Below are 14,150 nucleotides of genomic sequence, written 5' to 3'. Positions count from 1 at the left end.
CCAAGTATTTCTTGTATGACTGACCATTAGTGCCTTATTTACAGCAGTTTTTGACGGACGGTAATTAATTTACAGGAGAACACAGTTAAAATGTTGTGTCTCCAGTGTGACACAGGTTGACTAAAACCTATGAAACTCACTTCATGGCTTCACTAGGGCATAGCTGAGATAAGGAATAGCTAGTTGAGAAACAAGTATAAGTTACTTTATGTTTGAAATCTGAAATGTATATCCCGAATGTCTGACTCTTTGGTTTTGTCTTTTTTTTTTGTCAAAAATGCATTTGTTCATGTTTTTTTTTTTTAAAGCACGACAAACCCTCCACATGCTGGTAAAACTGTTACTGAAGTGCAGAAGAAAGGTTCTGAATATAAAACATAAGAAACTCTCATTTACCTGATAATTTGGATGATGCAGGAAATAATCCGGACACCCGGCCACAGCCATGGCTCGTGTTTCTCAGCTTGCTTGCAGCTCTGCTTTCAGTATGAGTCGAGGGGCTCGACCTGTCAATGAGGATCAGGAAAGAGAAAAAAGATTGGAGGTTAATAAAAAAATAAATAAATAAAAAGAAGAAGGAAATGGTGAGAAAGTTCCAGAAGGGAGGCTGGAGGAAAGGGAAGAGGATGACTGGAGTAAGATGAGAAGACAGATATACAGAGTACGTTTTAATCCACATAGATCCTCAGTAAACAACATCGCAAACTACATGGAACAAGGAACCATCGGGGTTGGTTTAAAAATCAAGAGTAAAAGTAAAACTGCATCAAACTCTACTGCAGTGCTCTGGTAGCTGCCATGGTCCCTCAGTTAGGAAGATGTCTCCTTTAGCAGGCCTTGTCATCCTGACTTTATTTTAAATGTCTTCCAGCTGCGGGTTCAAGCGCCAGCTAACGAGCTCGCCACGCTTCACACGGAGGAGTGACTGAACAATGCGGTGAGGCCGAGCGGCAATGGATGTTCTGTTTCGGCAAGCGTCCCTCACGGCCGTCCGTGGTCCAAATGACCATAACTCCAACAACGTGGACTTCAGTCTGTTTGAACTTCTTAAAGTGGGTATCCTACTAACCTCTTGGCACCGCCGCTGCTGAACAAACACCTGTAAACATCGACCCCAAAAATACCCCGCAGGCACAAATCCAGGTCCAAAGATAGCCTGCGTGGTGTATTTGGAGTCAGGCAGCTCAGGCTCACTTCTATGATGGTCTTTAATGCAGCAGTTCATGACCCCCTGGGTGTGCTTTAAAAATATGCCTTGCCATTTCATGGACGGCTAATATTATCTCATGTTTGCATTGGTGGCTGACAGACAGCTGCCCTTGTGGCCGCTCAGTGTTTACATGTGTGAGTTTCTGCTTGTACATGTGCTTTCGCTTGCATGTGTGTGCTGCATGCGGCTGTGCGTGGATGTTTACATACAGTATGCAGCACTTGTGGTTATGCGTAGGTGTGGGTTAACTGTTTTTTGTTTTTTTTAAAGAGGTTTTCAGGGTGATTTGAGAAGCTGTAGTTGTGTATTTTGCTGTCTTTAAACTATTACTACACACACGTGAGAACTCTGGGTGATAACTGACTCCACCAAAGACAAACTGTTGGCGCGAAGGGGTGCAGATGTGAGATGAATTAACTTTTCTCAGCTAACGTAATGCCGTGGACTGCCTGAGCTACGCCCAAAAATGTCAGATTCTTAGGAGATCAGGAGGTAAAAGTGTTTATAGCTGTTCCAGGATACTACACGTGTGTTCACAGCAAAAAGCCATGTGTCATAGCAAATAAAACGAGATCAAATTAAGCTTTCGGACAGTCTTTGCACTCTAGTATAGTAAAGCAGGTTGTCCTCCGGGACCTTATGTGGCTCCATGGATGTGTTAAAGGGTGTGTGGATGGGAGACTGATGCTGTAAAGCATCTTGACAACATTGAAAACATACGATATATGTAATGTTCATTCAGTTTAAGGCCGCTCTTGACTCCAGTAAGTTGGGACCCAGAGCATCAGTTGTTTTGTATTCAGCCTCTAGAAGATGCCATATTCAAATACACTGTTTCATTGATAATAGTACAAAAAAAATGGATTTTGGGAAACAGGTCTATCAGACTCACAAAACCAATATTATTTTGACATTCTCCTTCTTCACAGTGTTTTATTTTGAAGCCGTATCAGCTGAGGAGACCTAAAGCTGTCGCTCAGAGCGTCTGCCTTTCCACAACTAAAAATGAAAGGGGTTTTTCTGTCCCAACAAAATTGGGCTTGCAAATAATGACTGCACTATGAATGCACTCTAAACAAAGAGCTTGGCACCGCCATCACTCGGACCGCTGAGAGGGCTTCCTTGTAATGAGTGTGTGTGTGTGTGTGTGTGTGTGTGTGTGTGTGTGTGTGTGTGTGTGTGTGTGTGTATGTGCATGCGTTTTGTGCGTGCGTGCGTCACAGTCCTATGTGTGTGGCCCGGCCAGCTGGCATGCAAGAACAACTCGTCATTTACACATTATTTACAGATACACAGTTTACAACAAAAACAAAACAAATTAACATTGGTCTAAACCCTCCGGGCCGCTCCTCATTAAGCACCACAAACCTTCTGACTTTCTGTGGCCAAACTGTGTGATTAATATATTTCTCCGCGGGAACAGAGGTAGTGTGAGTTTCAGCTTACCTGCCTTCAACTCTAAACAAAGTGGATGTGCCCCATGGACGTTTAAACCCCAATCAAAACAAGCACTTTGATTTGGTAAGGCTTAAATATTAAACATTTAATCCTTTTTCATGAAAGCCGCACTGTGCCAAACAAAGTTGCAGGTATAACCTGTGACTTCTGTTTCAGCTGTGCGTGATAAAACACGGGAAAAAGCTCAGGCGTTCCATGTAGCATTAAAATACCTCACAACCCCGGTATCAAAGTGCTCATACGTGCCACGTCGACTCTCTGTGACTGATATATTGACCAAACATACATGCACCTAGGCTTAATTGCCCCTTGACATAATCAAAGCCATTCCAGTGCAGGGATTAGACCCTCTCAGAGCCCTTTGATTCGATTCCTTCCACTTGAACAGTGAACTAAAACCTAACCGTCCACGACCCTGATCTACGATTACCACTGCATTGGAGCGGGGGACACCGGGTGCCGTGGCCGTACCCAGCGGTGAGCTCACCACATCTGCATTCATTAGAGAGATTTTTGCTCCAACTTGAGGGAGAGTGTCAGCTGGTGGACTTTAAACGAAAGGATCGCATAATACCTATCGTGAAGCATAATCTGTCCATGGAAAGACCTGTCAGCAAAAACAACAGTGTGTGTTGCGTGTGGGTGATGTGCTGCGGTCTCTGGGAATTCTTCACTGTTACTGTGCCTTTCTAACTGTACTCAGAAGCTAGTTTTACCCATATTGTCTGTGACTGTGATTGAATAGTCAGACCATGAAAGTCCAAGGGGGATACCATGTCAATGACTGGTATATAAGGTTTTTCTGGTTTACAGTAGTTTAGACTGCAACGTTAAACATTAAGGGAACTCGATGTTGACCAAAAAAGAAAATCAAAGGCCCATGTTTCAGAATGAGAGGCCGAATAAAAAGCTTTCATTTGCATATCTGAAGGCCCCACTTACACCACAGTGAATAATTGAAAACTAAATTGGTTTTATCCTTTTATTTCAGAGAAGTTTTGTGTGTGCGTGTGTTCAGACAGCAACTTTTTTAAATGATCACTGCAAAAACGAAAGAACGACTGTAGTTTGCATGTTATACCATGAGTGGGTGCTGTGTTCCTGTAATACAACCATCCTCTTGCATGCATGCAGAGAACAGCACAAAGTAAATATTCAAGCTCTTTCAAACTGTCAGAAATGTGCCTGCACACATGAGAGTGTGGTAAATATAAAGGTTGTTGAAGAAGCGTCATTAAAAAGCACAGGGATTCATTCACTGTTGTGGTCTAGCTACTTGTGCATGTGCACAATAAATTACTATGACCGGCATGTGCATGTGTAAAAGTGTACTTTTCCATGTTTAGATTAAGAAGAACAAGCAACTAAACCGCAACAAAAAGTGTGCCATTTAAAATTGGAAACATCGTCACGTAAATGGTGGCTCGGCCTACTGTGAAGCGTTAAAAAAAATACTGCAACATCTTAGTGTATGTTTCAGATAAACAGCAGCATGTGTGTGATTTGCTCTGAATGAGGATGAACGCTTGATGTGTTCAGTGCATTCCTTCAACCCAAAAGTTGGTTTCATTTACGTGGAAAAGTGAGATGATGATTATGTTATATGAAACACCATCGTGGAAGAACATCACTAACCGGGATAAAAGTATACCGCTGTTCAATGAAAGAGTCAAAACTATCAAACGTGCCTTAAGACAGTTTGTTTTTTTTTTTTCTTTACAAACCTGCCTTCCTGCCAGTTGGTCTGGTTTGTCTGTTCTAACTGTCAAACTGTCTGTTCAGGCTGCGTTTCTGCTTTGCTGTTCTTCCTGCTTGGCTCTTTGTCAGCATCTCTGCCTACTTGCTCCATCTCCCTCGCTTGTCTGGCCAAAGCCTTCCTGCCGCCTCCTGAGCACCAGGAGCTCACTGCTGTCCTCAGAGGTGGTTCTGTTCAAGAACAGCGAGTCAGGAAACATTCGCATCAGTCTGGCAAAGCTACCGATAAAAAACTCCAATAAAGTCCTTAAATTAACTGTGAGAATGATAAGTTCAATGTTTAAGTTTTAGCTTATTTTCACTTTTGTGTTGTTTTTTTTTTATTCTAGTAACAATGCTTTTATGTATGCATAAGTATATAATAGATAGTTAGCTTGAAAGACATGAAGAAATGAGGAAGTTACCAATATGTCCACTGCATGAAATGGATCCATGGCCTGAACTCATGGACGTGTCTCTGCCGACTGTCCTGACTGAACGCCAGCGTGGGGCGGGCACAGCGAACCGTTCAGCCAATCGTGTTTACCGCTCTGAGACAAAACCTCACCGTACCTCACACTCAACAAAGCATGATGGGCTGGAAAGATGTCACATGGGAACACATGCCTTCACAGTTCACAAGAAAATGTGTAGCAGACTGTGGCAGGCTGGTAACTACACAACAATGGACAGACAAATGGACATACATTCCTGTTTGGGATTATGAATCGTTATTTGTCCAGAGGACCAAATTTTTATGATTTTTAGGACTGTTTCAGTTTCTGACAGGTTTTCCGTCAGCGTTAAATCCATTGCTGCTTTACAGTTACAGAAAGGTTCATGATTCCAACACATTTCCAGAGAAATAAAATCCTATTGTGACCAGTTTAATGTGGTTTTTACTGTACATTTTACATTCTCCCCCTTTTAAATGACTCATAAATATGACTCTGCTCCAGTGCTGCCTGTGTGTGTGAAGTTACATTTTTCTGAAATGCAAAATAATACTCTTATACTCAAGAAGAGCTTGCAGAAAAACAACTTGACTGGACGCGTCCCACCTTAACCTGGATGCTACAAGCAAGCTTCTTCAAGGAAGTGGTATACTTCTGAGTTATAAAATCTCAATATTGGAGGCAAATGAAAAGCTTTCCGGGTTTAACATTTTTAATAATTACACCTCTCCCACAAATGAACCTTGTTGAAGAGAAATATTAGCGAAAGCGTTGTTCAGTTTGAGGGTCTCTACGTTCAGCTGTGTCAACGACTCTCCCCGTGCATATAATTGCAAAATGTGTTCACCTCAGTCAGCTTGCTTTCAGCTGATTAGACTGGACACAGCTTAACAGGAGGCTGTTTAGCTGCACTCAGTCATCTTTGGAACGCAGAGAGCACATTCTTTCCATATAGACCAGTGAGTGAAAAAACACATGCAATACAGTGAACTCCGACCCCATGAAACAGCACACACTGATTTGTGGGCCAGCTAGGGATACAGCGAACGGCTACGAAAAATGTGAAGAATGAGAGAATACATACATGCAGCGCGCGCACACACACACACACACACACACACACACACACACACACACACACACACACACACACACACACACACACACACACACACACACACACACACACACACACACACACACACACACACACACACACACACACACACACACACACACACACACACACACACACACACAGTCTTGTATTTCTATCCTTGTGGGGACCTTCCATTGACTCCCATTCATGTCTAGCCCCTAACCCTGACCCTTACCCTAACCCTAACCCACACCACAACAAAGCCTAACCCTAAAGAAATGTTTTTGCACTTTTACTTTTTTCAGTAACAACAACATGGTCAAGAAAACACTGTTTCTCCTACTTAGGACCGGAAAAAGGTCCCCACAAGGCACGTCGTTCCACGTTTTGCTATCCTTGTGGGGACATTTGGCCCCAACAAGGATAGAAATACGAGAACACACACACACACACACACACACACACACACACACACACACACACACACTGTAAGCTTCCTTCTTAGGTATCATAAGGTCAAAAGGGGAGTTTTTATGCTTTCAGAGGTCGCACAGTGTCAAGAAACAAAGAGCTTTATTTTCAACACCCTGGTGCAGAGGTCTGCACAGGACTGCTTTGTCCGGCAGACGCCCAACTGTTTCTGCAGGCTTTCCAGCCATCATCTCTCTCTCTCTCGCCGTTACACCAGCTGCTGTAAAGAATCCGGTCAGTCATCAACTTGATCACCCTGCATGGCTGAAATATTATTTTGCACGGTAGGTTTGTGTTGCCCATAAGGGTAGTTGCTACTGCGGCGTGGAAAGTATGGAATGGCCCCTTAAAGGATCATAAGCTGGACGAAGTGTGCATAAAAGATGGATAAATGCATGAATTCACAGGCTGATTTTAGTGTCCTGCATATAGTTTGAATTATCATGCAGGATGAAACCGCTGTTTAAAAAAAAAACTGCTTCTCGTATTTCAGCATATGATGTGTAATCTTGTGACGATGAAGCTACACGGGAATATTCGCTGTAATGACTCACAGGCTCGGCTCTTATGCGGCGTCCCTCGTGATGTGGGGAGTCCTGCAGCAGCCCTGGGGTATCACCAGCACAGACAGCGTGGCTGGTATAAAGCCTGACATGACTTAAATCTAAATCAGCGTTAGAAGCCTGAACAGATGCGGCTTACTGCGCCCAGCACACACAGAGAAGTAGCTGGTTAAAGAACGCCTGTGGCATTAAAAAAAAAAAAAAAGAGCTCAAGAGAAATAACAAGAAGCAGCAGCTTCAAGAGACTCTAATGATGGAGTTCAACTGCAAAACTTTGCAAAAAAGAGAAGGTTGTTTTGATTTACAGGGGCCGAGGTAAATGTATCTCAATTAGGCAGATGGCTATTTGGCTGGCAGCTGGTGCTTAAGGTGCACAGCAGCTCTAACTGCAAATTAGATTATTTTTTTTAGATACATGCACGCGCGCGCACACGCGCGCGCACACACACACACACACTCTCTGTCCTTAAGGCTCAACAGACCAGTCGGGGGACAAACGAGATATAAAGTATGATTCAGGACTGTCTTGTGACAGAGCAGAGCCGTGCTTCTCAATTTACAACCCTTGTCTTGTTTCTAGTAACACAGTTGCTCTAAACCTCAGCATCGTGTCGGTCTTCGGTTGTACTGAAATTTCTGACTCCAGGGACAAGAACTACACATTATGATGCATGAAATCCAACCGATTCACATCTGCTGTTTTAATGTGGCCGCCTGATTTACACAACGAAGCTTTACTCACCTTTGACGTGTTGTAACATTTGGAGCTTTGTAAATGTGAATCAGCATTACACAGCAAAGAAACAAAAGAAAGCAACACTACATTGTAACAATCTGCTTTTGAATAAGAAATATTCTAAAAAAATTAACCCTTCGAGCAATCCGTTTTCATCCGGCTTCCTCAGCAAAAATAAATTGTCCTCGATTGATCTGAACAATCATCTAAGTACGCAGTGATTTAATAGGATCATGCAATGAAGCAACTTACTATACATCATGTTCAGCAGCTTTAGATAATTTCCCAAACATCTATTTTATAGCACACGGCTTCAGTTTTTCACTGACAACGTCACCTCTCCAGGTTTTTTTTTCCAACCACAAGTCATTGTGCAGGACACTGAATGCTTTATGTTAAACTCAGATTTCTACATGAACACTGGAGGGCAAAGAAATGTGGAAGGTCCCTGACATTCAGAAAAGAAACTGAGAAATCCTTGTCCCACCCTTTTTCACAAGTGCCACACCCACCAAACCCAGCCAAGCCTACCATTCACCTCATCCCCCTCTATCAGCCAATGCTGCGCCGTGATGCACCGGCTGCCTCCCCCTTCCTCCAAACTCCCCTCCAGCCCTCTGCCCAAATCACCCCCCCCCCCAAACCCCTCCCCTCAACCTGCTGTGCTCCAGTCCAGAACATAAACAGCGTCTTAATTCAAGAAATGGCACGGCTCCAACTCGGTGTCTGGGGACTTGTGGAGGACCCATTATGGTGAATGTACTGACCGTAACCCAACCCCTAGAGAGAGGAGGTCAATTATTCTACTGTATATGTTTAAACTAGCTAGACACCTGAAGTGCTAATATTTAGCCTGACGCTGAGAGTTATCAAAACTTCCTACAATGGAGCAACTCATAAAAATGTGCCGGGTGTCAAACAGAGAGTGATACAGGAAGGGAGCCTAGTGGTCTCTGTAATGTACTACTGCTGCAAACCAGAGAATCCTCCTCTGGATTTCACCACTCAATAACTGGTTGCTTCTCTCAAAAATCAATGGTTTAATAATAATAATAATAACAATAATAATAATAATAAAATAAATAAAAATTAAAGAGTTTGAAATTAGTTAAGAAATTAAAATCTACTGCAGGGATTAACGATCTCACATTAACAAAAGTTTTGCTTTAAATGGGGGAATTCAAATTTCAGTGATCTACTTTTAAAACCCCTCCAGTCAGGTCATCAGCACTTGGTCGTTTCTGCAGTGATCCAACTCTGAAAGATGGGAAGCTGGAGTCGAACAGAGCATCTCTGTCTTCTGTTTTAATCAGTAGATTAGATGGTAGTCACTCACTGGATGTGCTTGTTGCACATGTTGATTAGTCATTAATTGGCAGCTTTCATTATTTGTGAGCAGCAGCGTAAAGTGGGGCTATAAGAGAGGGCCTGATGTCATGCCGGGGGAGGCTGAATAGCACCAGTCCATGAGAGAAAGGCCTTTTGGAAATGTGGACAGTGCCTAATTGGATGAGGATTTCATTTGGCTGCTTGGGAGAACTGGTCTTATGCAATGGCTCAGATGAATGGTCGAGGCTTGGGAGCAGTGATGCTTGAGCACCAGTTGGCTGGTGGTCCCGCGGAGGGACGTTAGATGAGTCGGTGTCTCATGAAAGTGTTGTCTGGGAGCACATAACATCTTCTCGTGACTAATGGTGGAAAATACTCAGTAGGGCCACGTCAAAAAAACAAAACTTAAATGCTGATTGAACCATTTATCAAACCTGCGCAAATGGAAACCCAAAATAAAACTGACCTTTTAACCAAAACAAGTCAATCCCGTCAGAGTGACGCTTCAGTTCTGTCATGAACCGAGGGCGAACTACTACTACTACTTTCGCTTAGGAATGCTAACAAACATCATATTAACAGGGACTTTTTATAAATAAATACGTACACTGACATTAATCCCAAATCACTAAATGTGAGAATAATTTCAGATGACCAGAAGCAGAAAATGCTCAACAGTCATAAGCATGTGAGAGAACGACCTGATGGTCCATGAACAAAGAAAATACCTGCGCTGTTCAGACATTACATACTGGTTAAAAAAAAAAAAAAAAAATTCTATGGTACATCTAGCAAAGTCGACAAACCATGGCCTGTTTTGATTTTCACGCTGCAGATTTGATCTGGGACAGCGAGACACACCTCAGTGGAGAGAGACACTGATATAGATGGTAAAACCAGAAGACAGACGCTGTCTGTTCATCTGTCTCCCCCCCCCCCATGTCTCTTTCGTCAAAGGAACACTGCGAAACAAAGAAGGAGGGGGGGGGAAACAGAGTGTACTCCTGCGTCCGTGAGATCATTTTATCATCGCTGTGCATCCACACCTCAGTACCGATACCCACCCAATCCAACGCTCCCTCAGGTGTTCAGTTACCTTCAGAATAAAGGCGACGTCCTTGCCTCTCACGTAGACTCTCAACAACATTTGGACCAACACCAACAGCGAGAAATTCAAGCCACAAGTTTGCACAAGTCTATATTTTCAATATGGAGAAGGAGGAAGGGGGAAGATAATACCACAACTGTTTTTTTTTTTCTTTTGGCAAGAGTCTGGATTCTTAGAAAGGACTTCTCATGAAGCTCATCATGATTACTCAGCAGCTTCAACCGCGATGTAAAACACACTTCAATTGAGTTGTAATGTCAGCTGATGAGCTGCTAACCTGATAGCACAGGTTCTAGGAATTAGAATGTATTTTTTTAAAGCTCAGGTAAATGGAAACTATGCCGATTTTAACCTGAGAAAATTTCTGTCACATTTTAGTATCAAAGATTGATTGCCCTGCAGCATTTAACTACAGGGAGGTGAATTTCTTCTGCATTTAGAAGCAGGCAGAGTCGGTGGAATGACATGAACTGTGCTGTGGTCCCCCAGCAGGCATGGGTTAATGGTGTCATGACATCAGGGAGAGGGTATTAACAGTGTATAAGCCTAGACTAACCAGTGCTGAATGACTGCTGGCTGACGCAACACCCGATGGAATGCTGCCTCGAGCACGACCACAAGCTCTTATACCACCAATACCAGCTAATAGGATATCTCTACCACTTTTCCCCATGGATAGCAGCTGAAACTATACACAGACAAACAGGACAAGTGGACATACCCATATAAATATAGATAACAGCTAATACTATTGAAAGCAAGGTGCAGGTTTTGCCTGTCAAGTCAATTTTCAGAGATAAATGGTAAGCATACAATATTTGAGGGGGAAAAATGCAGCAGAGGGTGCATATTTCACATTCCCAAGTAGCACATCTGAGTCGCAGTGAGTACAGTTTATTGTCTAATTGTCAGCAATATGTGCAATCAGCACCCCTTTAGCAACCTGTAGTCTTGCCGAGCTCATGCCCCATCATGCCTGTGCTTACTTAGCACGGACTTGAAATAGCAGGACTGGAGGGGTGGGGTGGGGTGGGGGTGAAAGAAACTGCAGCTTGAGCGGTTGCCATGTGCACAGTGATGTGACCACAACATAATTAAATGAAAGAAATCGGCAGGGGCAGGGAGAGGAGAAGTCCTCTCTGGCGAGGAATGGGAGAGTCTTGACAAAAAATCATGTTGCTCAGAAAGAAACAAATACAGCCTGCTGGCGATCGTAGGTAGCTGCAGCCACGAGATCGAACTGCTTCATATTCTAGCAGACAGAGACGGCCGTGCAGATGTGCAAAGTGCTCAAAAGAAAGCTGAGCACCGGTTAGCGAGGTTGCATGAATCATGAGCTGCTGACTCTGTTTTGCTTGCCTGTATTTAAAAGCTGAAGTCACACTTAGGGCAGCCCAATAAATGTACTGATGAAATGCCTGACATAACAGAAGCGCCTGATGAGCCCGATGCAGTTAGACACAATAACTCATGCTGAGTGCAGAACAATATAATGGATCTAAGTTTTTTTTTTCTTTTTAATTGCTCACTAAAAAAAAGTTGCATTATCTGTGAAAAATCTTAATATGCACATCAATCCCTGAGGACCCCTTTTAATCTTGCCCCACATACCCAGTCAACACTGTTCTGCATTCAAAACACACAGACCGGCATCAGTAGTTTCCAGAATCATAAATTTGGGTGGTTATGCAACATTCTGCAGACTCCACATGCAGCCAATAAAGAAATTGATCTGGAAACGTGCCTAAATCACAGGGCAGATCAGACGCCCTATGAAGACTTGCTTTGTCAAGATGTTTGCACATAAATCTAGATTAGTTCATGGCCAAGCTCCTAGCTTTACTGTGAGTAAGCACATTCACAAATGACTGCACAATAAACTATTGACTTGGTGATACATGTGCTGCAATTGGCTTATAAACACCAAACTCATTAATTACTGTGAAGAAAGCATTCAGGATCATTACTTATTTTGAAGGACTCTCACATCGTGGACACATTTAAGCACACACCGCCCCCCCATGAGAAGACTGCCACAAACTGTTTCCGATCTTCCACTGATTCTGCAGAACAGTGATGAGACCCATCCTACTTTGCGATTAAAAAGCCTTCTCTCTCTTGACTGTGGAGGCTCCAAAGCTAATTCAATTCAACAGCGTACCTCGGTTTATCTGGGGCCGCCTGGAACCAATCCAACGGCCTGCTGTGGGTCCGCGGGGCCCGCTTTGGGAACCAGCTGCAGTAGAGGCTACCGGAGAATATCCCTGGGAAAAACGCTTCCCTCTCCCCTTCCCCACCCCCAAAGCAAATGCTGCCAAAAGGATAAGGCGATAAGGCGAGACTGGCGAAACTCTCCCAGAATCGAGGTGCGGGGGGGAGGAGGGGGGGTCGGGGGGAAACACGAAGAAAGTCGGTTCCGGGCCACCGTGGACTGCTGTGAAACAACTGTAAACAAAGCGGGGGATTGGGATTAAAATAGTCCCGAGAGAGGCTTGAGCCAGACTGTATGCTGAGCAGGGTGCAGAGCAGCGCACACGGGACGGAGGCAGCTTATCGGCGAGCCTCCAGACCCCGGAACGGACGGAGGGTGTCTCCGGCGGAAGCTCTCCGCCAGGAGCACCACGGTAACGCTGGCGTGCAACAAGCCCACTGCGGCGAATAAACTTATTCCCAAAGTTCAAATGACTGGACGCCGGACACTGTCAGGAATAGAGGCAGGTCCCGCTGAACAGTGCGCGCGCGCACACACACACACAGCATGTGCCATCACAGCAGCGCATTAAACTTGTACTGCCGCGCGCACTGACTTCTTTCCCCCTGAGTATCTGCTGCCCTCTCCACCTCCGCACACTTTCCCCGGGAGCACATGAGAGCGCACGCTTCATCCGGGAACACGCACTCACCTTTCAGCCACAGCAGTTCAGGCAGACCCTCTGAGAGAGGAAAAAAAAAAAAAAAAGAAGGAGAAGAAAAAGAAGAAGAAGAGCCGGAGCGTGGCAGGCTGGAGACGGAGCGGCGCTCTGCAGCGTGTGGATCAGGACGCGCTGGTCAACATTCCCGGACTGGACAGAAGCAAGATAGCGGAGGAGAAGGAGGAGGAGAGGGTGGTGGTGGTGGAGGAGGAGGAGGAGGAGGAGGAGGAGGCGAAAACAGTGGCTGCAAAGACTGCAGGCAGCTCATCTCATGCGGCTGTGGACACACGCACACATACACACACTCACACACGCGGAAGCAACTCCTCCCCTTTTAACGAGGCCACGCCCACACGAGGGCCCCGATTAATGCGCCCTTCAGGTCTTATGGGGAAAGGGCGTGTTCAGGGGATTCTGGTGTTTTCCTTTCTTTCTCCTTTATTTTTCCCCCTCTAAAGAATTTAAGTAATCTCTTTATGGGATACTCATTTAAAGACCTGTGGATGAGTGATTTTGTTTGGATCAGTTTCTATCTAAAAAATCTGAATCATCCTAGATCTCTGAATTATTCCAGAATTATAACACATCGTGGATTTTCTGAAATTCCTTAACTCTCATGTATTCTACATTTCTGACTAACTCTAAAACTCTGACACATTCTAGGACTGTCTCGCTTTCTTCAAACAGATCCTGGAATTCTCCCACATCCTTCAACTCTGATATGTTCTAGAATTCTAACACATTCTGCCGCTGTAATTTACAGCAAAACTCTCTCATTCTACAACAGTGACACATCCCACAACTCTGACACAATGCACAACATCTTGTAGAAGTCTGACACAATTACAATTCTAGAACATTCTGGATTCCTCACATTATACAAGTCTAAAGAACTCACACAAATTATTTGGCCATGTTTTCTGTGATGGTGTCTAAAGTGGTGCAAGTTTGAAAAGAAAAAGTCCAACTAAAAAAACAACAAGGAGAAATATGGGAGTTACCTAATGTCGTCACCTGCCAAGTTTCGGATTGCTGTTGCAACATTCAAGATTATCCAAAGTCAATACAGTTGGTC

The 14,150-nt window shown here is 44.1% G+C and overlaps 1 protein-coding gene across 3 annotated transcripts in view; it reads right to left on the bottom strand.

The window, feature by feature from the left end:
• The window catches only part of grb10b (growth factor receptor-bound protein 10b), a 62,439-nt gene extending 49,328 nt beyond the window's left edge, over window positions 1-13,111 (bottom strand). For all 3 annotated transcript variants that reach the window (XR_003932375.1, XM_030102185.1, XM_030102186.1), the window contains exons 1-2: window positions 13,067-13,111; window positions 397-506 (exon numbers count right to left, since the gene is read on the bottom strand). Coding sequence is in view for 2 of the 3 variants with exons in the window: in XM_030102185.1 (XP_029958045.1) it covers window positions 397-447 (51 nt within the window). In the remaining variant the exon portion in view is untranslated. The remainder of the gene's footprint in view (window positions 1-396; window positions 507-13,066) is intronic.
• Between the last annotated feature and the right edge of the window lie 1,039 nt (window positions 13,112-14,150).

This window comes from Salarias fasciatus, chromosome 11 (assembly GCF_902148845.1).
Source record: "Salarias fasciatus chromosome 11, fSalaFa1.1, whole genome shotgun sequence".
Taxonomy (NCBI): domain Eukaryota; kingdom Metazoa; phylum Chordata; class Actinopteri; order Blenniiformes; family Blenniidae; genus Salarias; species Salarias fasciatus.
This window is presented reverse-complemented; position numbering and strand designations above follow the sequence as displayed.